General features: G+C 38.2%; 2 protein-coding genes and 1 long non-coding RNA gene across 7 annotated transcripts; 1 reads left to right on the top strand and 2 right to left on the bottom strand.

Annotated features, from left to right (window-relative positions):
• Window positions 1–581: 581 nt before the first annotated feature.
• LOC113635610 (cytochrome P450 2F2-like) lies at window positions 582–9,870 on the bottom strand. 4 transcript variants are annotated; one of them, XM_047802239.1, is made up of 10 exons: window positions 9,688–9,870; window positions 9,112–9,357; window positions 5,924–6,083; window positions 5,511–5,663; window positions 5,241–5,401; window positions 2,870–3,043; window positions 2,644–2,779; window positions 2,331–2,518; window positions 2,105–2,246; window positions 582–2,021 (listed from the first exon to the last, which is right to left on the bottom strand). In XM_047802239.1, the coding sequence occupies exons 2-10, from the start codon at window positions 9,271–9,273 to the stop codon at window positions 1,825–1,827; spliced, it is 1,473 nt and encodes a 490-aa protein (XP_047658195.1). In that variant the 5' UTR covers window positions 9,274–9,357; window positions 9,688–9,870; the 3' UTR covers window positions 582–1,824. The 4 variants fall into 4 exon arrangements, with proteins under 4 accessions (XP_047658195.1, XP_026990956.2, XP_026990964.2 ...); XM_027135155.2 differs by having other exon boundaries at window positions 9,112–9,325; XM_027135163.2 differs by having other exon boundaries at window positions 9,112–9,309.
• A 190-nt stretch (window positions 9,871–10,060) lies between these two features.
• LOC113635636 lies at window positions 10,061–11,508 on the top strand. Its single transcript, XR_003438877.2, has 2 exons — window positions 10,061–10,436; window positions 10,981–11,508. It is a non-coding gene; the product is annotated as an uncharacterized LOC113635636 (long non-coding RNA).
• A 5,840-nt stretch (window positions 11,509–17,348) lies between these two features.
• Window positions 17,349–26,746, bottom strand: LOC113635630 (cytochrome P450 2F2-like). 2 transcript variants are annotated; one of them, XM_047802240.1, is made up of 9 exons: window positions 26,550–26,746; window positions 20,660–20,819; window positions 20,224–20,376; window positions 19,954–20,114; window positions 18,713–18,886; window positions 18,485–18,620; window positions 18,172–18,359; window positions 17,953–18,094; window positions 17,349–17,869 (listed from the first exon to the last, which is right to left on the bottom strand). In XM_047802240.1, the coding sequence occupies exons 1-9, from the start codon at window positions 26,709–26,711 to the stop codon at window positions 17,673–17,675; spliced, it is 1,473 nt and encodes a 490-aa protein (XP_047658196.1). In that variant the 5' UTR covers window positions 26,712–26,746; the 3' UTR covers window positions 17,349–17,672. The 2 variants fall into 2 exon arrangements, with proteins under 2 accessions (XP_047658196.1, XP_026990975.2); XM_027135174.2 differs by lacking the exon at window positions 26,550–26,746 and adding an exon at window positions 22,778–22,958.

Below are 26,746 nucleotides of genomic sequence, written 5' to 3'. Positions count from 1 at the left end.
AACCGCTTTTGCATCAGTCAGCTTTGTGGTCAGGTCTTCATAAGTGATCATTTGAAGACTTCAGCAGCAAGGAATTTGCGCTGACCGGTTAGTTCCTCAGGAGCTCATAGTTACACAATTCCACTCAACTACAAAACTGTTGTAGAAAGGACATTATTTACATTTACTTATTATTTACATTTACTTATTATTATTTCTTGTCCAATGTCACCTAAATGAGGATGAGGTTCCCTTCTGAGTCTAGTTCCTTATGTAAAGCTGCTTTGAGACAATCGGTTTCTTCTTTGAGACAAAAGGTTTCTTCCTCATATCATCTCAGGGTGTTTTTCCACAGCACCATCGCCTCAGTCTTGCTCATTAGGGATATAAGTTAGAGTTAAACAGTAAATTAATTTTAAACTTTAAAGTTACATTTTGTTATTCTGTTTCTATATTTATGTAAAGCTACTTTGAGACAATGTGAAATGTTATTTAAAAAAAAAAGTGCTATACAAATAAATTGTACTGAATTTAATTGAATGTAACCGAATATATGATATTACAATTGAACGGATGAATAAAAATAAATACAGATGCAAACATCGGTGGAATATATTTATTTACAGACTTAGTATGTGCATTAAGACTGGGTTCTTGCAAGACTAAACAAAAAAGGTCACGCAAAAGGTTTTTACTCTAACGTCAAACCATAGGACCGCTATGGGAAGATATCCAGTACGTTTGCCGGGTTTCAATAAAATTCCCACTCCAACTTTTGTTTAGTCTTTTGTGGGGAATATTTTTTTAATTTAGAACATAGAAATGCATTTATATAGTACATAAAGATTCTATATTTCTTTAAAAAAAAAATAAATAAAAGCTTTCATAGTTTGAGCCGTTCCTTCATGGAGCTCATGCCTGTTTATAATGTGTGTAGCTGCCGCTAGAGGCAACTCTCATTATATATATAATGTATATATATATATTCAGTTTGTAATATATGCACTTTACACTTTTAAGGAAATAAATGGTTAAAATGTTCAAATAGAATAAAACAGCAATATAGTTTTGTTAATGTTAATTTATTTATTAGTTAAAACCATAGAAGGGTGAAAGGGAACTTATAATTTTGTTTCACTGGGGAATTATTTAATTGTTGCTGTCACTTCCGGGGGGTGCATGAGGTAGAAGAGAAGCACGAGAAGAAGAAGCTGTTAACCCTCAAGTGTATTCCTCTTGAGTTAGAGAGGCCAATGAGTTCTGACGGCATTTGGGCGTTTGTGGCATTTCGGCATTTGGAATGTTTGGCATTTTGGCATTTCGTCATTATTGGCATTATTGAAACATAAGGCTACAAGACATGAAGACTTGTCCAAAATAAATGTCTGTTAAAAACCAAGAACGACCTGAGCCTTTTATTCAACTCGAGGGGAGTAACAATGTGTAAGAGAGGGTTGGACAATGTCTATTGTAAAAAGCGCTATACAAATCAACTTGAACTGAATTGAATTGGAGATGTTTTTGTTGAGACAAGAAGGGTGAGAGATGTTCAGAGTGGAGCAAGGAGGGTTAGAAGTGTTTTAGGTGGGGCAAGGAGGGTTGGAAATGTCCAAAGTGGGGCAAGCAGGTGAGGCCACGACTTTAAATGGACCATGGTCGTATCCATGGTTAGTTAAGCTTTCGGTCAGGAATCAAATCAATAATTTGAACTCTAGCTATTATTATTTCTACATCCTAAACTTTTTTTCACTTCATTTTGTATTAGTATTTAATTATGTTTACATGATTCAAACTGATTCGAACTGAGCCACAAAGAAATTTTCAATATTTTCACAATTAAATGTTCTACATTTCCTCAGCTTGCTTTCTAAGCCTGACTTCCATCCGGTATGGTTTGGGTGTAAGTGTTATTCCAAACACAGGAGTGAAATCTGGTTCTCCTGCATCTTCAGGCCAAAGGAACTCATAGCGGCGCAGGAGAGTCACCAAGAAAAGAAAGAGCTCCATGCGAGCCAGACCTTCTCCGAGACACACACGAGGCCCTGCACACATAGATTAAAAAAAATTAACCTTTGGTTTTGGATAAATGAGGTTTGAACAAAATTTGCAGTGTCTTTTCTCTCACCTGCAGAAAACGGTATGAAGGCTTCAGACTTCTCGAACTGCCCTTGCTCATTGAGGAAGTTTGATGGGTTGAACTCTTGAGAAAATTTCCACTGGTCTTCCTGACCCAGCACTGAGGACAAGTTGGGGATGATCATAGTTCCCTGGAACACAGAGAAATAAATAAATGAATAAAAGAAGAGGGATTAACGTGTGTTGTAGAACAGCGAAACCATTAAAGTCGTCACCTTTGGGATGCTGTAGCCCATAAGATCAGTATCTTTTGTGGTACAGTGGAAGACACTCAGAGGGACGGTAATGGCGATGCGCTGAATCTCGTGAATCATAGCCTGTGTGTACGGCATGTTGTGTCTGTCCTCGAAAGAGGGCTGTGGTTTATTCCCCAGAACTTCATCGATCTCCTGCTGGCATCTCTCTAGCAACAAAGCATGTAACACTTTTGTTTGAATTTTTCAACCTGGGCAATAATATAAACATTTCCACATTGATTTAATAACCAGACTTCAAATATAATGTAAAGGATCATTTTATAGTTCAGACTCTGGATGTCCGAATGAACCATGAGGTAAAGAATCGCCGTAAGGAGCGTGTTGGATGTGGTGTCAGTTCCAGCTATATGCAGATCCATAATATACACCACAAGTTGGTCTTCACTGAATGTGGATTTGCTGTCTTTCTAATAAAAACAAACGATAAAAAAAACAGTTCAGCATGATTTCTCATCAAGAATCAACAACAGATGAGACTTCATCACGCAAATACAAACCTTATCAAGCTCATCCAGATAGCAGTCGACAAAATCTCTTGGTTGTCCTGGGACTCTTGATGTCTTGTGATTGTTGATCATATTCAAAGTCAAGGTGTTAAGCGTTCTATAATTGTCAATAGCTTTTTTGAAGGGAAGGGGCAAGGACCTGACCATAGGAAATGCATCATAGATCTACAATACAAGAACACAAGAGATTTGGCTGTTGTAGTACACGTTTTCTTCACTTCTTATTTTAAAGCAACAAGAACAGAAAATATGTTTTTCTTAAGAAAAACTTACAGTAGAAAAAGCCTTTATTATTACCACATACACATTACAGCACAGAGGAATTCTTTTCTTCAGAAGTTGGGGTCAGAACACAGGGGCAGTCATGATACAGTAACCCTGGTGTAGGGGTGGTTAAGGGCTTTGCTCAATTGCACAACAAAGGCAGCTTGTGCTGGGGCATGAATCTTGACCTTCCACTCAACAACCCAATGCCTTAACCATTTAAACCACCACTGCCCCTACTTACACCTTTGCATGCCGAGAGCCATTTAAGTAAACATTAACTGCACTGTGTACAGATTTACAAACCTAATCCAACAGCACAAATATCTGACTGAGACACAGAACATTTTATTCCTGAACTTTCCAAAATGACAAAACATTTATACAAAGTTGCTTATTTCTATTTGTTGCTAAGTAATAAATTTGACGGGTTGTGGTATGATGGGTCTGTCTATCTCTCACAGAACAACCTCCAAGACCCCAACCAGTCTGGCTTTAAAGCAGCTCCCTCTACAGAGATAGCCCTTTTGGATGTCTCTGAGAAGCTACATACTGCTAGATCAGCCAAACTGTCATCCATCCTTATCCTCCTTGACCTTTCAGCAGCATTTGATACGGTCAACCACAAGACTCTCTTATCCACCCTCAAGAGTCTTGGGATTTGCGGATCAGCTTGGGAATGGTTTGCTTCCTACCGGGAAGGACGCTCACATCAGCTAACATGGAGAGGAGTGACATCTGCTCCACGCCGACTCTCCACTGGTGTCCCACAGGGCTCAGTACTTGGTCCTCTTCTTTTCTCCCTGTATACTCACTCTCTTGGTGAAGTTATTTCATCACATGGATTCTCTTACCACTGCTATGCTGATGACACACAACTTATCTTCTCTTTCCCACCCTCAGATACCACAGCTTCTGATCAGATCTCAGCATGTATGGAAGAAATTTCATCATGGATGACTGCTCATCAGTTAAAGCTCAATCCTAGCAAAACTGAACTGCTGTTCATCCCAGGTGATTCATCCCCAGGTCATGATCTTGCCATATCCTTGCACAACGATCTGATCTCCCCTTCAGCCTCAGCTCGCACCCTTGGGGTAACCATGGACAATCAACTGACCTTTTCCTCTCATGTTGCTAATGTGACTCGCTCATGTCGGTTTCTTCTCTACAACATTAGAAGTATTCGGCCATTTTGTCCACACAGACTGCTCAGGTACTTGTTCAGTCTCTTGTCATTTCTAGACTGGATTACTGCAATGCACTGCTGGCAGGTCTACCTATGAACACAATCCGTCCTCTGCAAATGATCCAAAATGCAGCTGCCCGGCTTGTTTTCAACCTGCCAAAGTTCTCGCATACCACCCCGCTGCTGCGATCCCTCCACTGGCTTCCGGTAGCTGCACGCATCTGGTTCAAAACACTGATGCTGGCCTACAAAGCCAAAAATGGACCAGCTCCCTCTTACCTCAAAGCCCTCATCATTCCTCGCACTGCAAACCGCAACCTCCGATCTACAGCACTGCTCAGGGTAAGAAGCAAGTATACTACAAGACTCTGCTCTGTTCTGGCACCAAGGTGGTGGAACAAACTTCCCCTAGAGGTCCGGACAGCTGAGTCACTGGCTATTTTCAAGCGGCGGTTGAAGACCTACTTATTCAGGAAACACTTCAACTAGCACTTCTTTCCTTATCTTTTGCAAAAAACAAAAAAAAAAAAACCTTTGACACTTTTTCATTGTAACTTTGAACAAATGTTTTAAACTCATGGTATCTTAAGTATGTAACCTAGTGAGCCAGCATTAATGTATTCAATGTTAGAGATTTAAGCACTTATGTACGTCGCTCTGGATAAGGGCGTCTGCCAAATACTGTAAATGTAAATGTTGTGATCTCTACACCTTTACTGGTGATCTTCTGTCTGTAGGCTCCTTTTTAAATCTGGTTCCTCTCAAGGTTTCTTCCTCGTGTTGTCTCAGGGGTATTTTTTTCTCTGGGTTTTTCATGAGAGATCTATAAATCTACCTGATTTCTGTCAGGCTGCTACGTAACAGTGTCTCTAATTAAAAGAAAATGAAACAGAATTCACTCGCACTTACCATTGACCAAGTTCCATTCGCAATCTTTGTGTTTTCGGTATACAGCCGAACGTACACTTTAAGTATTTCGTCACCGTAGTCATAGCGAGTGCCAAACAAAACCAGGTAGATTATATTTGATGCTGCATCATGGAACAAGGTCTGAGGATACAAGGAACTTCCTACGAATAGAAAAGTTTTGTTGATGTTTAGTTTTTTTGACATGCTTTGTACTTTACAGAAGACTTTTATTGGGCAGCTAGAAGAATGAATCAAGAAACATGTTTATACCTGCATATTTCTCCAATTTTGCAACAAGGTGTTCAATTTCTCCCAGAATCCTCTTCTCCATAGACTGCTTTCCCAAGCCAAAGTTCCTTAAGGTCATGAGAGCAAAGCGTCGATGCTCCTTCCACCGAGGACCGTAATCTGCCACTATGATTCCTGTTGACGAAGCGTTTAATTTGTCACATAGAAATTACAGCAGCGTGAAACATGTGAAGAAGTTAAGGTCAGAGCACAGTGTCAGTTATTTTATGTGCCAGAGAGGCTTGAACCCTCAACCTTCTGATCAGTAACCTAGGGCTCATTTTATTCATCTCAGTAACACACTTTAGAGTTGCTCTAACATTGCTTGTATAATAGAAACATGATACACTCATGACAGTCTGGTGGGACGTGTATTTGTTAGTCACAGATCTCACCTTTTCCTTTATTTGCATCCTTATACATGTTGTTTGGACGTCCTGAAAAATCTGCAGCCTTGTTCACCAGAGCTTCTCTTATTGCTTTTAAACCGGTTAAAACGACGGCCGGTTTCGTCCCAATATACAGGCTGTAAACGTTTCCATATTGCTCAGCAAACTAAACATAAGATATACAGCATGCGTTATTCAGATAAAAAATATATACACATGCATACGCATTGAAAAGTGTTGCTTGTTTTTTTTTTTGCTTGATTAAAGGATTTCAACTCCATTTTGCTGTCATAGAAATTAAAGTTAATTCTATTGAAATACACCAGCAGGAGGACAGAAACTGTAATGTAAATGGGTAGTTGACGTGACATGGCTTTTCACTGTCACAGAAGATAAAACATAATTTATTTCACATTTTCATAATTTAGAATACTGTAAATGGTTAAACATTTTCTTGTTTTATATGAATTTGTTGTTTTAATACCCAAGTTATTGTTAGTTTTTTAGAACTTTGAGCCAAATCTCAAAATTGTCCTATGGTGTGACGGTAGACAACATTATTTCATAAATATTACATTTTATAAATAAAGAAAATAATCTTTAAAAATCTTAATGAACACTCCTGGCATAATTGTGCAAGTGCCCATTTCACTAAGTGGCCATCACTTTTCATATACATACATTTCTAAAAGTGTAGGAATTTCATAAAGTTTGTCACAGAAACAAATGTCCTTTGGTGTTATGCAAAAACCTAATTTTAATTTGGGCAATATCATGGACAACTACATTTAATTGAAAGACCCCTATGAAGGCCATGAGAAGTGCACATGGTAAGTATTTCTCTCAGAATTGTTGAAATATTTAACTATGTTTTAAGACCACTGAAGTTAAGTTTTTTTGTCCTTTGGTGTGACACCATTCATCTATTCATGGTGAAAATTATTCTAATTAGTACTTTCATGTAAAATAAATATCACTTTAAGAAAATAATGTTTTAATAAATGTGAACAATTCTGTCTCAAGTATTTATTTTATGTTATTTAATATAATTTCTTAGTACTTTTTAAATGTCACACCATAGGACACATTTACAGTATTGTTGAGTGAAAAAGTGAAAAAAATATGTGAAGTCATTGACAAAATGAGTGACCAGTACTATTTTCTGAAACTGCAGTTTTCATACTCCACAAATATATGTATTTTTTCTTAAAAGCTTTCCAAAAAAGTACTTTTTCTCGGTCATTTGTCAACTACCCAAATGTTGTCCAATGATCGCTAAGTGTTCCAATCACAAACTATACCAACCTCTTCTGAATTGTCTTTGTGTTTTCGGATTTGTTAATGTGTTTCATGCAACGACTCAGACAACCTGGAAAAGGTAGGTATAGTTTGTGAATGGAAACTTACCGATCATTTTACAAGACATCTGTCATTCAAGATATACAGGCGAATGACAGGTGTTTTGTCCGATGATCGGTAAGTTTCCATTAGCATCAGAGGTGGGAAGTAACGGAGTAAAAATACTTTGTTACTGTACTTAAGTACATTTTTCTGGTATCAGTACTTTACTCCACTACTTATTTTTCGGACAACTTTTTATTTTTACTCATTACATTTTTACACAAATATCTGTACTTTTTACTTCTTACATTTTTAAAACGGACTCGTTACTTTTAGTATTATTCCTTCTCATTGAGCGCTGTTTCCAGCCTATCATCCTATCATTGTGCGGCTTTTTCCCCATGTGACTGGTGTACTGTATTATTTACTGGCTATCAGACATAGACTAAGGATAGCGGAGCTAACAATGAGCAGCACGCCTACAAAAGGAATGGCTAATGTTAATTCAGAGGGAGTCACCGATGTTAAAATAACTAACAACGAGGACATTCCTGAACACACATGGCCATATATGAGGGAGATGTTTGAAATAATCGGCATCAAAAAGGATTCCTGGCGAATGCGTTGCGAATTGTGTCACCCAGGGGCGGTTCTAGCCCTTTATAGGGTGGCTTCAGCCCCGTCTGTAATCTCAGCCACCCTAAAACTATAAGGATAATTTCTACTTTCATAAATAAACAATAAAAATTACGTTAAAATGCAGGACGTGTCATCGATGGGAAAGAAAATTATTTATCATTTTGATCCAAGAGCGATTTTTTATTTACTTTGCTTTTACACGCGTGTGTTGTAGTCTTTCAAAAGTGCGTCATCAGCTGTCTGCTTTATTTGAACAGAAAAGCACAGGTACGCACAGCGTGCACGCGCAGTCAGAGCGGGAGGCGTTTATCCATAACGTTAATCGCGGAAAGACGCAAAGACGGCAACCAAAAGCAGTTAAATTTCACTATTCTTATTACCAGAGTTGTCATATAATATATAATATAGAACTCTTCTTGTTTTAAATTCTCACTGAGGGTTAAGCCCCCCTACAGATGAAATCCTAGAACCGCCCCTGGTGTCAACCCAAAAAACACGAAGTGCTTAATTTAATTAACATTAATTTTGTCATTTGTAAAACATCACAATAATTTTGAGTTGTTTTAAAGGACAGAGCTGGAATCTCCCTACAGTTTGGTATATGGCCTTGGTGATACACCTGGTATACATTATATTTCCAAAAGTATTGGGTCACCTGACCTTTCCTGCTATATGTGGTTGTTTTCTGTTCTAATCTCTACTGAACACCTTTGGGATGAATGTGAACGCTGACTCCACCCTACCTCAGTGCCTGCCTTTCGTAACACTCGTGGCTGATGAACACAAATATCCATCAGCACACTCCAAAATTATATACATACACACACACACATATATATATATATATATAAGGCTAAACCCCCTAAAGATGAAATCCTAGAACCTCCCCTGCCCTTAACCACTTGAGCCTCCACTGCAGTATGCCGTACTGCATGTGATAAAGTGCCTTCAAAGGTGCCATACGACGGAGCAATATAGTAGGTGCTCTCTAAGGTGCTGCTATGAATGTGAAAACAGTATGAAATGCTCTCTAGGGTATAGAACGTGAGATAGACTGCCCTGTAAGCCACTTCTACAGTGTAAAAGTATCGCTTAGTGCCCTACAGGTGCTTCGTAGACAGCCTGAGTCCACCAAGGTTATCTGAATTATTTGAAAGGCATCCATTAACTGCTTACACAAATAATCCCATTTATAAACCATAATGATACTTTACCTTCTCAAAGTCTTTCAGAGGATTTTTGATGTTAAACTGAAACAAGTTCCCGAATATAGGGATGGGTTGTGGTCCAGGAGGGAAATCCTTGGGCCTCTTGATACTGATGAAGAGGTAGAGGAGGCAGACACACAACACAAGTAGGATCCAGGAGCCCAGCATGATGACTTCTGTTATGCTGCTCTATGCACTACAAACCTTTGGAATATAAACGCTTACAGCAAACAGCGCATGTTAATCATTGACCTGGGAAATTTACAGAACAAATGATTTCTCACTCTATACTTTCTTTTGTTGTGTTATCTGTACAGACCTTTATTACACTTTGCAAAAAATTAAAAACTCATTCATTAGGGATTAATATGTGACCACCGTTGGGAGAACGATCCATCACCGCTAGGAGGCGAGGCTGCATCAACATCATTGTAACTTCATTGTAACTTTTAAGCATTAAATCGCTTAAATACACGGTTAAATTATATACCGTTTGAAAGCTTAGACTCTCAGGATTTTATTAAACATTATTATTATTATTATTATTATACACACTCGCGCTAGTTCGGTTTGTTTACTTACTTTTAAACGCAATTTCCCTTTATTCCCGTTGTCACTAATGTTAATGTATTTTCCAAAATAAATGCTTGTAAAAAAAATCCCCGAGTCCAAGGAACTGGAATATGTAAGCCTTTTAATCCAAAACGCTTTGCTCGTTTCTGACCGAAACTGTAAACAGCCGTTCACGTCCATCCTTTCTTTCGGCTCTCACTTCTCATTGGAGGCTTATAAAACTACACTTGGGCGTCAGATTTGTAGTCCAGGGTCTAACGAATCAAACAAGCCCTCTCATGAGCCAATCGGTGCCTGTGGTGCAGAGATAGGCAGCTAAGAAGCCAATGATGTCTCTCCATCCTATGTGGGGACACCCTCCTATTGACTGACAATTGCTCCCTCCAGTAGCGATTTGATGTTTCGCGAGCATCATAGCTCTTTAGCCAATAAGGAGACGATTCCAACGGGATGCAACATGATACATCTGGTGAGGGCGGGCTGTGCAGTGGAGCCTGCGAATATTATTATTATTATTTTTTTTTTCAACTTTATTGCACAATTCTCGAACTTTTCACACTCTCACGCCTCAGGGGAGAGGGGGTTCAGCAAAAAATCGGCAGCTAGCAGCAGAAAGTCCTGCCATATTAGGAGGGACCTACTATTTCGTGGCAGCCAATCAGTATCGTCCAACGTAGTAGCAACCAATCACATTTAACTGGAAGGCAAGCGACAGCAGCACCGGCTAATCTTCAGTAATGGCGGCGGTATTTGGCTCGGTAAGTTTGTATATCAATTATCAGATTAATACATAACTGTTGCTCTGTAAGTTGGATTTTAACTTTTATGTTAGAGACAGTGAATCTGTGACTACTTGAATTGGTTAATTTAATCATTTGTAGAAACGCAGCTTGTGCACCGTGTGGTCCTGGTTTGTGAGGGGCGATCATTAACTTCAAATACTAACTTACGTTACCATTACCATTAAATATGAGCGTTTGTTAACATGTTAATGTAATCTATTGATTAGAATAAAGCTCATACTGATTAATTTGAATTATTGACAAGCTCAGCCTTGATGATACACGTACAACACTAACCATATCGGTTTGTGACATGTCAAGAATACTACCAGATGTACACACTGCAGCCCTGCAGACGCTGCAATGAAATTTATAAGACCTGCTTACCAGGTGTATAAATTATGAATGAAAATGTGATCACTGCTAGCTGCTTAATAGTCATTCATGTGGCTGCATCCATGTGTACTGTTAATAAGGTCATTTTGATATTAGTGTCACAATTTTCTTATGAATTCTCTAGGTTATTTTGGAAGAGGAAAACGAGGAGAAATGAAAACACCCATCCAGGGTTTTGCAGTGATTGGTGCCAGCGACTGGAGAGTGGTCTGCCGTTCAATCAACCAGTTCCAATCTAAAAGCTTAGTTAATCTAACTAATCTTTCTTTCTTTTTTTTCCTAACAAACCTTTAACTTAAATTAGAAACAAATAAAGTTTTTTTTCTTTCTAACTATTCATAAAGTTATAACCATTCTACCTTTTATGGATAGATAGGAGGGTAGGAGATTAGTAAGAAAAACAAAGAAATTGCTTTTCTTACTAATCTCCTACCCTCCTATCTATCCATAAGTGTAGAATTGTTATAACTTTGTTCTCTTGCAAATGACAAGTAGCCAACGTGTATGTACTGATGTCATTCATGCCCTTAAACGTTATAACTGGTGTGAGATTGTGTACGGTAGAGTCTCTGGCCTGCGACCCCGTGAGACTTTGATGCCTGGCTTCACCGATGAAACTATTCTTCAATAAATTTTTACTTATTTGATTGTACCTCATGACTCCTGGTCTTCTTTCATCATATCTGGTCCGGTGTCTTTAAGCCGTTATCCCCTAACACTAGAAACATTTTAAATCATGTTAAACCATGCTAGAACATTGTAAAACTTTTTCAAATTTTCTGGCTAGGCTTTTTCAAGCCAACTTAGTTTTTCTACGAACTTTACAATCTTGTTAGAATTGTTGTTGATCATTCTAATTTCAGAACAACAAATATAAAGCCTCTTTCAAAGGTTACAGCTGTTTTATGAAAAACGATAGCAAAATATGATTTTAAATAAAGGCCATTGAGACAATGTTCTTTTTTTTTCTTTTAGACATTACTTTATTAATGAATGTTTATGTACATTTAATAAATATACAACATGATTATATAGGCATTCATGTATGTATATATTTCATTATTTAACAAACATGTACACTCCTTCATAAATTATATTTATACATGTACAAATTCATAATTTCAAGTGTAGCTTAATGTTTGTTTTTTGTATTATGTCTATGATCTTCATTACTTGATTCATATTTGATAAATTTTTAAATCAAATAAATAATTACACATTTAAGTATTTTAAATAAGAACTAAAATTAAATCTAAATTAATAATTTATTAATTTATTTGCCTTTTATATAAATTGCTAACTTAATTTATTTGCCTTTTCAAATACAAAATAATTGCACATTTAAGTATTTTAAATAAGTACTAAAATTAAATATAAATTGATAACTTATTAATAATTTATTTGCCTTGCTAAAAGCGTCATCCACCCCCGACTTCCGGTTATTAGCGACAGCTACTTCCTGCTGCCGGTTATTAGCGACTTCCTGCTGCCAATGGCAGCTGCCAGCTGCCAATTTTTCGCTGAACCCCTACTTCCTCAGGGTGTCCGGTTACAGGCCTTTTTTCACGGCTTCTAGGCAGAGGGGTTCTCTTTGTTATAGGACTTTTAAACTAAGCATGCAGTCTTTTTATACAAAGTTATACAGTAAACAAATGAAGAAAAACATGAACGGACAGATATGTCCGTAGAAAAATATTCATATAAAATCCATTTTTGAGTCTTTTGACTTCATTTTTTTGGTGAAAGCCAAGACATGTGGCTATGACCCTCAGTTGTTTACCTACCATCATTAAATACAACAATGTATGTAATCAGTTTATCAGGTAAACAACTCAGACAGAAATAAAAACCCTACATTCTAGCCTCTATAACTTTGTGTCAGTAAGGCCTAGAATCACGCTGATACTTGTATCAGAAACTAGAGACTCTCTTCTTTCCAATGAGACCAGGCTCACCTCTGTGTGTCAAAGTATATGGGAGCTGTACCACTTTTTAGGTGGGTATGTCATCTAACGAAAATCATGAAAATAGGGGGGCGACCTGCCAAACCCTAATAATGCCCAATTACAGCTTTAACACAAGCAGGCTGCTGTTCAAAGGTCTCTGGGTGTTAGGCCAAGCATTTCCTGCTCCCTGAATGGCTACCATCACAGCAACTGTCTCTCTAAGGATGCAGCTTCCACCGTTTTCTATTACCTGGTGAGTTCAAGTGACATTCCCATACTTTAGCTTGGCATCTCTCCTTTTCTCTTTCTTGCTCTTCCTGAATACACATAAAGTTCTTAAGTGGCTGCACCACGGTATACAGTACACGCCATTCATGCACACCTCTGCCGACGAGCCGCATGACGGATGTATAGGGAACTCTAAGCACCACTGTGTCTCCTAAGGAAATATGGAAACTCCGTCTGTATAAAATAAATACACTTCTTCAGCACTGAAAAAAAAACTAGCAGATTGAGATCCGTTCTTCAGGTTCACGCACAACTGACTTTGACCTTGTCAAATTGATGCGTTAAGCCGACCGTTTGTTTTCAAGGGAGCTGTCTCCATTTCCATTGACTCCATTGTCCTTCTGAAAAACCTTACTAATCCTTAACTGGGTGGGAAGAGTACACTTTGCCTTTGTTTATCCTTACATCTCCATACACGTGACTTGTCTTTCGTTCTTGCCGAAGCAGGAGGTACGGTAGCTGAGAAAACCTGAAGAAATAGTGTACCAACAGGTTTGCTTTCCACACCCCCTAAGAAAATAAATACTCGATAATGACTGCTTATTAAAACATGAAATATGACCAAGATGGAAAGTGCGCATTCCATGGGAAATCCATAACAAGCAAAAACATGTTCACGTCCGGCAAACAGTCCATGTAACCTTTATTAATTCTATGAAGGAGGTATCTTCCTGGGCTAGAAAGGTTCACTCCCCCTTTTTCTTTGAACTGTAATTTAAATTAAATTAACATAATAGAGCATGTAGTTCAGACCAGATGTTGCAGGTACCTTAATTTTTTGTTAGTGATACTCAGAGACAATCACTTGTGGCACAAAAATATGGCATTTAATGAATGAGACAAACACAACATAAAACTAACTACACAAACAAACAAAAGAAATAGAGAAAATGAAGATGAAAAAAAAATACACAAAAGAAATTAAAATTGGGGAAAGGGAGGAAGAGACTGGAAAGAAGAAACTAGAGAAAGGAAGGAAAGGAATGGCAAGATTAAACTCAAAAATTAATCACACCCTAACTGGGAAATCTTCACAGAAACTTAAATTCACCTTATGATTCAATGAAAGATTCCTACTTAAAATTACGCATCTAAATTGATTGGTAGAGGAAACGGTTACTTGCATTGGCTTACTGCACAAGAGTCCAGATGCAACAGAGAAAACTCTGAAGAGTCAGTTAGGGTGGGGTCAGACGTTCTTCCAAGTTCTCCTGAAGATCAGAGCAGTTGTCGTTCTTGGAAGTGAAGCTTGCTGGAACTTCTTTGAAGGAAGATGGAGTCGTCTCCAAGCTGTTCCGAAAGTCTGACCACGGATTAGTGGTGTTTCTGACAATTTAAAGGTCGCAAACTCCACCCATCTTTGGGGAGATGGCCAATAATGCGGCCAAGATTTTGGAGGGAAAAACTCCCTTTGTTTCAGGTGTCTGTGGGCGTGTTTTAGCTATCAAACTTTTAGATGACTTTAAAGTTTTATCCAAGGTGTATTAAGACAGTATGGCACCTTTCGTGCTCAAATAAAATACACCATTGTTTGAAAAACCGATAGTTTAACCGATAATTTTGTGGTCATTTGGATACTAAACATGAAGGGTAATGACGGTATAAGGGCAGTGGTACATTACATACACAGATCAGTAATCGAAGGGTAACTGATGTTAATACGATATTTTGTTCTTATAAAGGCAAAGAAACAAAAATGAAACACAAAACAAAATGCACTTTCATTAGGGAAGTAAAAAGAAAACGATAGCTTCGTATACATTCTGACATCAGACCTTAAAGGGGCATATGGCATCAGAACAGGTATACATTAACATGCCATGATCAGTAATTAGAGTATAACTGATGTTAAATACAATGTTGTTTTCTGACACATGAATAAAATACACCCTTGTCAGGAAAGTAAGGAGCAAATAATTTTAAGTCAGGACTTAAAAGAAGAGACACATTACAAAAGGGTTATAAGAATTAGAACCTTAGAGTATCTTATCTACTTGTTTTATTAGTTAAAGGAATGTCTCATTGTGTTGTGTGTGTGTGTGTGTGTGTGTGTGTGTGTGTGTGTGTGTGTGTGTGTGTGTGTGTGTGTGTGTGTTCTGGTTGAGGGCCCCTATGAGTTCAATCGTTCAATCAGAGAAGCGGCATGGGGTTATCTGGTCTTTGTGTAGGCTCCAGTCATTCTGGAGCCAGTTGTGTGTGTGTAAAACTGGGTTGCTCATCGGTTGATTGAAGATTAGATGAAGAAGTTTAGGGTGCCTGGGACCTGAAATCTAAATGACCTGTACCAGACGCTACAGTGCGTTAATGTTTACACTGAATTGTACGTGTTATGACAGTAAAGGTGTTATTTAAGTGTAATGGCGTGTGTGGTGTTTAGCAGGAGGATGGAAGCTCAGACCTGGATGAGTCTCTGAACAACTTCTTACTGTGGTGTGATGAAGTGAAGCTGAACCTCAGCAACAAGGCAAGTTGGACATGTTTATGCTCTCATTAGTGATCCGTTTGGTAAGAGAAACGGTGTTTGCGCGCACGTGTGTGTGTGTGTGTGTGTGTGTGTGTGTGTGTGTGTGTGTGTGTGTGTGTGTGTGTGTGTGTGTGTGTAATGTAATCAAGTTTCAACCATATATAGCTGTTACAGTACACGATGAAATGAGACAACGTTTCTCAAGGATTAGGGTGCTACATAACACAAAGACAGAGCTATAAGGACTTAGTAAGTCCTAGATACATAAAGTGTGTCTGTGTGACCTGGTGCAAACAGTGCAGGTCAAGACAAAAAAGACAGTGCAGGAAAAGACAAAAAAAGACAGTGCAGGACAAGACAAAAAAGACAGTGCAGGACAAGACCAGAAAGGCAGGACAGGAAAAGACCAGAAAGGCAGGACAGGACAAGACCAGAAAGGCAGTGCAGGACAAGACAGAAAGACAATGCAGGATAGAAAGACAGGACAGGACAAGACAAAAAGACAGAGAGACAGTGCAGCACAAGACAAAAAGATAGAAAGACAGTGCAGGACAATGGAGAAAGACAGTGCAGCACAAGACAAAAATACAGAAAGATAGTGCAGGACAAGAGACAATACACAAAAGCAGCACCGATCAGTGTAAATACTGTATGTTCATAATATATTGTCTGTGCAGAAATAATGGAATGAATACATTAGTATTATAGCAGCAGTCACATGAGGTAATGAAAAGTATTGTGCAAAACAGCAATCAACTGAAATGTGAAACAGCAAAGAGTGCAAAGAGCAAAAACGGTGTGTAAAACAGCATGTAAACAGTTTTATGGATGTATAATGGAAGAGTGTTTAATGATTAAGTGTTTAAAAGATGTACATCATGTATAGTATAGTACATGACTCTTAAGGATCCAACAACTGTTCAGATTAAACATTAAAAGATGCAGAAATGATTAGAGCAAATTTATATCTGAATTGTGATGTATTGACAAAGTGGAATAGAAATTTTGTTGCAGTTAACGAGCTCTCATTGTCCTTATATTCATCACAATACAATAACAAACAAGGACGTATAACACATACACAATTTAACACGTGCTGTGAACTGACGCTGATACTAACACTGTTATGTTGCTGTAGGTGTACCTCAGTAAAGAAGGCACAGTAGCAGACTATGGCATGCTTGCTAAAGAAGACTTAGAGGAAGGCCACATCCTCTTCTCCATCCCCAGATGTGCTCTTTTACATCCTGGAACTTCCAAACTCAAGAAGGTTCTTAAAGAAGGTAGAGCACTGGGTTGACTCTTCTCAGGTTCATAGTCATGTAATAGTCATGTTCTACTTTTTAACTGGCTTCATTTTAAGGACAGAGCTGTTTAGAGAGCCCGTCCAGCTGGGTTTCACTCCTCCTTTTGCTGATGTACGAGTACACCTTAGCCGAGTCGCACTGGAAGCCCTATCTGAGCCTCTGGTCCGATTTCAGGAAGCTGGATCACCCCATGTTCTGGTAGAGAGCTTTGAATTATTATTATTTTTGTTTAGTTATTATTATTTAACTTTTGTTTAGTCTTTGGTGGGGAATATTTTTTAATTTAGAACATAGAAATTCATTAATATAGTACGTACAAATTCTATATTTCTGTAAAAAAAAAGCTTTCATAGTTTGAGCCGTGGCTTCATGGAGCTCATGTAGACATTGCACATTGACCCGGCATATTCCTGCTGGGTCACCAAAGAAGTGTCATTTTTCATCATTGCCTGTTTTTAATGTGTAAAAGAGGGTTGGAGATGTTTGAGTTGAGACAAGAAGGGTGAGAGATGTTCAGAGTGGAGCAAGGAGGGTTAGAGGTGTTTTAGGTGGGGCAAGGAGGGTTGGAAATGTCCAAAGTGGGGCAAGCAGGTGAGGCCACGACTTTAAATGGACCATGGTCGTATCCATGGTTAGTTAAGCTTTCGGTCAGGAATCAAATCAATAATTTGACCTCTAGCTATTATTATTTCTACATCCTAAACTTTTTTTTTCACTTCTTTTTGTATTAGTATTTAATTATGTTTACTTGATTCAAACTGATTCGAACTGAGCCACAAAGAAATTTTCAATATTTTCACATTTAACTGTTCTACATTTCCCCAGCTTGCTTTCTAAGCCTGACTTCCATCCTGTATGGTTTGGGTGTAAGTGTTATTCCAAACACAGGAGAGAAATCTGGTTCTCCTGCATCTTCAGGCCAAAGGAACTCATAGCGGCGCAGGAGAGTCACCAAGAAAAGAAAGAGCTCCATGCGAGCCAGACCTTCTCCGAGACACACACGAGGCCCTGCACACATAGATTAAAAAAAATGAACCTTTGGTTTTGGATAAATGAGGTTTGAACAAAATTTGCAGTGTCTTTTCTCTCACCTGCAGAAAACGGTATGAAGGCTTCAGACTTCTCGAACTGTCCTTGCTCATTGAGGAAGTTTGATGGGTTGAACTCTTGAGGAAATTTCCACTGGCCTTCCTGACCCAGCACTGAGGACAAGTTGGGGATGATCATAGTTCCCTGGAACACAGAGAAATAAATAAATTAATAAAAGAAGAGAGAGTGTTGTAGAACAGCGAAACCATTAAAGTCGTCACCTTTGGGATGCTGTAGCCCATAAGATCAGTATCTCTTGTGGTACAGTGGAAGACACTCAGAGGAACGGTATTGGCGATGCGCTGAATCTCGTGAATCATAGCCTGTGTGTACGGCATGTCGTGTCTGTCCTCGAAAGAGGGCTGTGGTTTATTCCCCAGAACTTCATCGATCTCCTGCTGGCATCTCTCTAGCAACAAAGCATGTAACACTTTTGTTTGAATTTTTCAACCTGGGCAATAATATAAACATTTCCACATTGATTTAATAACCAGACTTCAAATATAATGTAAAGGATCATTTTAAAGTTCAGACTCTGGATGTCCGGATGAACCATGAGGTAAAGAATCGCCGTAAGGAGCGTGTTGGATGTGGTGTCAGTTCCAGCTATATGCAGATCCATAATATACACCACAAGTTGGTTTTCACTGAATGTGGATTTGCTGTCTTTCTAAAAAAAACAAACGATTAAAAAAAAACAGTTCAGCATGATTTCTCATCAAGAATCAACAACAGATGAGACTTCATCACGCAAATACAAACCTTATCAAGCTCATCCAGATAGCAGTCGACAAAATCTCTTGGTTGTCCTGGGACTCTTGATGTCTTGTGATTGTTGATCATATTCAAAGTCAAGGTTTTAAGTGTTCTATAATTGTCAAAGGCTTTTTTGAAGGGAAGGGGCAAGGACCTGACCATAGGAAATGCATCATAGATCTACAGTATAAGAACACAAGAGATTTGGCTGTTGTAGTACAATTTTCTTCACTTCTTATTTTAAAGCAAAAAGGCCAAAAAAAATGCTTTTCTTAAGAAAAACTTACAGTAGAAAAAGCCTTTATTATTACCACATACACATTACAGCGGAATTCTTTTCTTCAGAGGTTGGGGTCAGAACACAGGGGCAGTCATGATACAGTAACCCTGATGTAGGGGTGGTTAAGGGCTTTGCTCAATTGCCCAACAAAGGCAGCTTGTGCTGGGGCTTGAACCCTGACCTTCCACTCAACAACCCAATGCCTTAACCATTTAAACCACCACTGCCCCTACTTACACCTTTGCATGCCGAGAGCCATTTAAGTAAACATTAACTGCACTGTGTACAGATTTACAAACCTAATCCAACAGCACAAATATCTGACTGAGACACAGAACATTTTATTCCTGAACTTTCCAAAATGACAAAACATTTATACAAAGTTGCTTATTGCTATTTGTTGCTAAGTAATAAATATAGTCAGACGGGTTGTGGTATATAGACGGGTTGTGGTATGATGGGTCTGTCTATTTCTCACAGAACAACCCTCAAGACCCCAACCAGTCTGGCTTTAAAGCAGCTCACTCTACAGAGACAGCCCTTTTGGATGTCTCTGAGAAGCTACATACTAGTAGATCAGCCAAACTGTCATCCATCCTTATCCTCCTTGACCTTTCAGCAGCATTTGATACGGTCAACCACAAGACTCTCTTATCCACCCTCAAGAGCATTAATGTATTCAATGTTAGAGATTTAAGCACTTATGTACGTCGCTCTGGATAAGGGCGTCTGCCAAATGCTGTAAATGTAAATGTTGTGATCTCTACAACTTTACTGGTGATCTTCTGTCTGTAGGCTCCTTTTTAAATCTGGTTCCTCTCAAGGTTTCTTCCTCATGTTGTCTCAGGGGTATTTTTTTCTCTGGGTTTTTCATGAGAGATCTATGAATCTACCTGATTTCTGTCAGGCTGCTACGTAACAGTGTCTCTATTTAAAAGAAAATGAAACAGAATTCACTTGCACTTACCATTGACCAAGCTCCATTCGCAATCTTTGTGTTTTCGGTATACAGCCGAACGTACACTTTAAGTATTTCGTCACCGTAGTCATAGCGAGTGCCAAACAAAACCAGGTAGATTATATTTGATGCCGCATCATGGAACAATGTCTGAGGATACAAGGAACTTCCTGCAAATAGAAAAGTTTTGTTGATGTTTCGTTTTTTTGACATGCTTTGTACTTTACAGAAGACTTTTATTGGGCAGCTAGAAGAATGAATCAAGAAACATGTTTATACCTGCATATTTCTCCAATTTTGCAACAAGGTGTTCAATTTCTCCCAGAATCCTCTTCTCCATAGACTGCTTTCCCAAGCCAAAGTTCCTTAAGGTCATGAGAGCAAAGCGCCGATGCTCCTTCCACTGAGGACCGTAATCAGCCATTATGATTCCTGTTGATGAAGCGTTTAATTTGTCACATAGAGGTTACAGCAGCGTGAAACATATTATGAAGAAGTTAGGGTCAGAGCACAGTGTCAGTTATTTTATGCCAGAGAGAGGGCCAGCAGTAACAGCTGGGGCTTGAACCCTCAACCTTCTGATCAGTAACCTAGAGCTCATTTTATTCATCTCAGTAACACACTTTAGAGTTGCTCTAACATTGCTTGTATAATAGAAACATGATACACTCATGACAGTCTGGTGGGACGTGTATTTCTTAGTCACAGATCTCACCTTTTCCTTTAGTTACATCCTTAAATATGTTGTGTGGACGTCCTGAAAAATCTGCAGCCTTGTTCACCAGAGCTTCTCTTATTGCTTTTAAACCGGTTAAAACGACGGCCGGTTTCGTCCCAATATACAGGCTGTAAACGTTTCCATATTGCTCAGCAAACTAAACATAAGATATACAGCATTCGTTATTCAGATAAAAAATATATACACATGCATACGCATTGAAAAGTGTTGCTTGTTTTGTTTTTTTTGCTTGGTTAAAGAATTTCAACTCCATTTTGCTGTCATAGAAATTAAAGTTAATTCTATTGAAATACACCAGCAGGAGGACAGTCATCCTCAACATGTCAACCTTGGTTAAAAAAAGTCCCCTCTAATGTGCTACTAAGAAATTGGGGTCATAAAAGCCTTTATTATCACCACATACACAATACAGCACAGTGTAATTCTTTGCATAGCATATGCCAATTGAGGAGGTTGGTGTCAGAGCACAAGGGAAGCCATGATACAGCACCCCTGTAGCAGGGCGGGTTAATGGCCTTGTTCAATTGCCCAACAGTGGCAGTTTGTCAGTGCTAGGGCTTGAACCCTGACCTTCTGATCAACAACTCAGACCCTTAACCAGGGGTGGGTCTAGACCTTTTTTAGGGTGACTCCAGCCCCCCTGTACGGTGTCCGAGAAGTGCAAAACACATTAACAAATCCGAATACACATCAACAAATCCGAAAAAAACATCAACAAATCCGAAAACACAACGACAATTCAGACAACCCGGAAACGGTAGGTATAGTTTGCGAATGGAAACTTACTGATCATCGGACAAGACACCTGTCATTCACCTGTGTATCTTGAATGACAGGTCTCTTGTACAATGATCGGTGAATGGAATGAAGTGAATGGAAACTTACCGATATATAGGTATGGAATCTTATGTGTAATTTGTAAAGTTCTCCGTTTAAATATAAGAAAATAACAGAATTAATCCACAGTAATCCATTCCATCCATTCCTTCCAACTTTTCCCTGTGGCAGACTGTTGAACCTCATGTATACCTTGAGTGACAGGTGTCTTGGGATGCGGTAGCTCTGTGGTTAAGGTGTTGGGCTACTGAACGGAAGGTCATGGGTTTGAACCCCAGGTCCACCAAGCTGCCACTGCTGGGCTCCTGAGCAAGGCTCTTAACCATCAGTTGCTCAGGTGTATGTCACTCTGGATAAGGGTGTCTGCTAAATGCTGTAAATGTTGTCCAATGATCGCTAAGTGTTCCAATCACAAACTATACCAACCTCTTCTGAATTGTCTTTGTGTTTTTGGATTTGTTAATTTGTTTCGTGCAACGACTCAGACAACCTGGAAAAGGTAGGTATAGTTTGTGAATGGAAACTTACCGATCATTGTACAAGACACCTGTCATTCAAGATATACAGGTGAATGACAGGTGTTTTGTCCGATGATCGGTAAGTTTCCATTCAGAGCAGTCAGAGCTGGAGGCATTTATCTTTCACGTTAATCGGCGGAAAGATGCAAAATGTCTTGTGAATATTTTTTTTATTAATGACTGCATTCATTGGACACACTGCTCGTAGAGAAAGCACACATACTGTACATGAACTGATTAGATTCAAGCCTGGCATCATTACATAATGCATAAAATTTTGGTGTCAACCTTTGCCATTTTAAATAACATAAATTTTGGCTTACTATGTAGTCCTATAATAAATAATATATATAACTCTTCTTGTTTTAAATTCTCACTGAAGGCTAAACCGCCTAAAGATGAAATCCTAGAACCTCCCCTGCCCTTAACCACTTGAGCCTCCACTGCAGTACACAAAATGTGATAAAGTGCCTTCAAAGGTGCCATACGATGGAGAAATATAGTAGGTGCTCTCTAAGGTGGTGCTATGAATGTGAAAACAGTATGAAATGCTCTCTAGGGTATAGAACATGAGATAGACTGCCCTGTAAGCCACTTCTACAGTGTAAAAGTATCGCTTAGTGCCCTACAGGTTCTCCGTAGACAGCCTGAGTCCACCGAGGTTATCTGAATTATTTGAAAGGCATCCATTAACTGCTTACACAAATAATCCCATTTATAAACCATAATGATACTTTACCTTCTCAAAGTCTTTCAGAGGATTTTTGATGTTAAAGTGAAACAAGTTCCCGAATATAGGGATGGGTTGTGGTCCAGGAGGGAAATCCTTGGGCCTCTTGATACTGATGAAGAGGTAGAGGAGGCAGACACACAACACAAGTAGGATCCAGGAGCCCAGCATGATGACTTCTGCTATGCTGCTCTATACACTACAATCCTTTGGAATATAAACGCTTATAGCAAACAGCGCTTGTTAATCATTGACCTGGGAAATTTACAGAGCAAATGATTTTTCACTCTATTCTGTGCTTTGTTGTGTTTTCCGTATAGACCTTTATTACACTTTGCAAAAAATTAAAAACTCATTCATTAGTGATTAAAGAGATTTTTTGATTGTTGCAGAAAAAAATGCTTGATTTTGATAAAGCTTTTATTAAAATTTGTGATGCAATTTGTTTTTTGTGCTTTTATTGGGGAAACTTGATAGCAAAATTGGAAACAATTGCATGGAAGACAGGTTTCTTTTTTTAATCTCCAACCAATGTAGAAAAATATATGGCTTTTTGCTCAAAGAGGGATTTACAGTATGTTGAATAAAGCGGCGTCTCCGACCAAATCACCACAAAATCAAGTCTAACTCTGATGTATTCTAAGTAGATTTGATCCGAGACACCGCTGCTATCAACTTTCACCCCAAAAAGCACAAAAAACAAATTGCATCACAAATTTTAATAAAAGCTTTATCAAAATCAAGCATTTTTTTCTTGCAACAATCAAAAATCTCTTTAATCACTAATGAATGAGTTTTTAATTTTTTGCAAAGTGTAATAAAGGTCTATCCACAAAACATAACAAAGGACAGAATAGAGTGAAAAATCATTTGTTCTGTAAATTTCCCAGGTCAATGATTAACAAGCGCTGTTTGCTGTAAGCGTTTATATTCCAAAGGTTTGTAGTGTATAGAGCAGCATAGCAACAGTCATCATGTTGGCCCCCATGCATCCTACTTGTGTTGTGTGTCTGCCTCCTCTACCTCTTCATCAGTATCAAGAGGCCCAAGGATTTCCCTCCTGGACCACAACCCATCCCTATATTCGGGAACTTGTTTCAGTTTAACATCAAAATCCTCTGAAAGACTTTGAGAAGGTAAAGTATCATATTATGGTTTATAAATGGGATTATTTGTGTAAGCAGTAAAACTTCCTATTTCCCCTGGGTCTATTTGGCCTGGCTGGAAGGTTTTAGTGTGTCATAACTTGGGTTTTCTTCCACATATTTGCCTGAAATTTACCAGGATTGTTCCAAATTATGAACTTCGCAAGTAAAATTAATTTTGTCTATTTTCATTGAACTATGTGTTCAGACCAATATATAATATGCGTTTTAGATCCACTTGGGTAATTTTGACCGGGCCACATTTAGTGGGGCAATAGGTCACACTTTTGCCCTTGTCAGCACAATGAACAAACACCCGCACCCAAAACACACACTCACACACAACACACACACACATACACACACACACACAAGCATTGGACATTGCAATTCATTAGGCCTCCAGAAAAAACAAAAGTTACTCATTTGTACGTATTTCACACTTGTTATATGCATTTGTCCAGCTGGGGGCAAAATCTGATCTACGAACAAGCTTCACACAAACACACACACGCACACACACACACACACACACACACACACAAACACACACACGCACACACACACACACACACACACACACACACACACACACACACACACACACACACACATTCATATTTCTATAAAGAAGTTAAAAAATAAAATACATATGTTTTGCAAATCATATTTGTTTCCTCTCTTATTTATAAATTTAGTTGCATCAGTCAGCTTTTGCCTGGAGATATGCTGAGTAATGTTTGACATTTATCAGTCAGTGGTTATCCAAAATAATATTTATTTATTTATTTATTATACTATTTATAATTTCTGCTTATTTTACTCAAAACATGGCATAATTTCATAATGTTTATTGTTCATAAATTAAGTATAATAAAAAACATAAGGAGTGTAAACAAAGTTTTATTCACGTGAAATTATTCCATGTTTTTGAGTGTGTGTGTGTGTGTGTGTGTGTGTGTGTGTGTGTGTGTGTGTGTGTGTGTAGCCTGTTGTTGGTTGATCAGATGACATCAGGTGGGCAAAATAGATATTACAAGTGTAAAATAGATATTACACACAGAATGGTGATCATTGTAGAATTTTTGATTTATAAGCATTCAAGTCAATTTGGCCTGGAAAAAAAAGACAGGTTTTATACAAAATGGTTTCAAAACAATCTCCTGCCCATGAAATATACCAGGCTGTAATTGTGCATCAACTTTTGTGCCTATGTAGTGAAAATATTTCAAAATTTCTGTTTTTTTTTTTTTACTAAAAATGGCATTTTTCTATATAAATAAGGTTGATCATACCAAATATATATTTTTTGCTAAATATATGTTAATATGTTGGAAACAAGTTAGACTAAAAAGGTGAATAAAAATGGCTATCATATATACTTCATTTTTCATAAGCAGTCAAAAGAGACAAGGTCAAGTAGACTCAGAGCTCCTAATTTGTATAGGAGGACAATAGGAGGGTTAATGGATGCTTTTCAAATAATTCAGATAACTTTCAGGTATAAATTTCAAATAAGATATATGTTTATTGTTTCTTATATATATATGTTATATGCTATGTGATAGGCAGCTACAACCACTGGTGTAGTCTACGACGTGATACGCAGGTATACGCCGTATACCTACTAGGAAAGGCCAAGGATTTCCGTATACCCACTTAAAAAACGTGAGGATACATAACAATATCGTTTTGTGATAGAACTATCATTCATAAATTCACCCCACTCTGTGTTGCGAACACAGACTGTGGTTGCAATTGTGAACCACTTACATTTTTGGACCATTGGGGCTTCCGTGGCCTGTGACCTGATCTGACGTCACCTACCAAGGAGGAAAATCAGTTGCTTTTCTGTCTTTTTTGGCACAAATTTGAAATGAACTAAGTAATGAAAAAGAAGATCTGAAACTAAAGCATAGTCAAACTACACTCTGAGTGTTTTCTGGAAAGCCTGCGCCTAAAGCTACAGCAGCTTTGGGTGACATTTCACCCAAAGCTCGAGTACAAATGTATTTGGAAAGCTTTGTAAACTACCAGTTCATTCAGTTCATAATATTCTGCAATGAAAAAGTTTTGGTGATAGAACTGAACAAATGTTTATTGTTCACTCTTAAATGTACATTGAAAATTGACAGCTGATAAAACCTGTGGTCCCATATTCATATAACATTTAAGGCTAAATGTAGCTCTTAAAGGTATAGTTCACACAAAAATGAAAACTGTGTTATTTTCTCACCCTCAATTTGTTCCAAAACTGTATGAGTTTCTTTCTTCTGTTTAACACAAAAGATGATATTTTGAAAAATGTTAGTAATCAGACACTGATTTTCACAGTAGTAAAAATTATAGACTATGAAAATCAATGGGTGCTGTCACCTTTCTGATTACCAAAATTTTTCAAAATATCATCTTATCAGCAAATATCAACATTTAGCCTTAAATGTTATATGAATATGGGACCTGGAGCAGAAAGTTATTTAAAGGCATAAAAATATTTTTAAAAAAAGAAAGAAAGAAACAATAAACACATGGCTTATTTGTAATTTATACCTGAAAGTTATCTGAATTATTTGAAAGGCATCCATTAACTGCTTACACAAATAATCCCATTTATAAACCATAATATGATATTTTACCTTCTCAAAGTCTTTCAGAGGATTTTTTATGTTAAACTGAAACAAGTTCCCGAATATAGGGATGGGTTGTGGTCCAGGAGGGAAATCCTTGGGCCTCTTGATATTGATGAAGTGGTAGAGGAGGCAGACACACAACACAAGTAGGATCCAGGAGCCCAGCATGATGACTGCTGCTATGCTGCTCTACCCACTACAAA

This window comes from Tachysurus fulvidraco, chromosome 17, assembly GCF_022655615.1.
Source record: "Tachysurus fulvidraco isolate hzauxx_2018 chromosome 17, HZAU_PFXX_2.0, whole genome shotgun sequence".
In the NCBI taxonomy this organism is placed as follows: domain Eukaryota; kingdom Metazoa; phylum Chordata; class Actinopteri; order Siluriformes; family Bagridae; genus Tachysurus; species Tachysurus fulvidraco.
The sequence above is the reverse complement of the archived record's forward strand: the minus strand, read 5'-3'. Positions and strand labels throughout refer to the sequence as shown.

Coding starts and splice junctions, on each gene's coding strand:
- LOC113635630 (XM_047802240.1), bottom strand. CDS start 26,711: ATGCTGGGCTCCTGGATCCTACTTGTGTTGTGTGTCTGCCTCCTCTAC. Junction 20,820..26,549: donor CTCTGAAAGACTTTGAGAAG/GTAAAATATCAT, acceptor TCTTATGTTTAG/TTTGCTGAGCAATATGGAAA. Junction 20,377..20,659: donor GGATGTAACTAAAGGAAAAG/GTGAGATCTGTG, acceptor CTTCATCAACAG/GAATCATAATGGCTGATTAC.
- LOC113635610 (XM_047802239.1), bottom strand. CDS start 9,273: ATGCTGGGCTCCTGGATCCTACTTGTGTTGTGTGTCTGCCTCCTCTAC. Junction 6,084..9,111: donor CTCTGAAAGACTTTGAGAAG/GTAAAGTATCAT, acceptor TCTTATGTTTAG/TTTGCTGAGCAATATGGAAA. Junction 2,022..2,104: donor CTTCATACCGTTTTCTGCAG/GTGAGAGAAAAG, acceptor CTATGTGTGCAG/GGCCTCGTGTGTGTCTCGGA.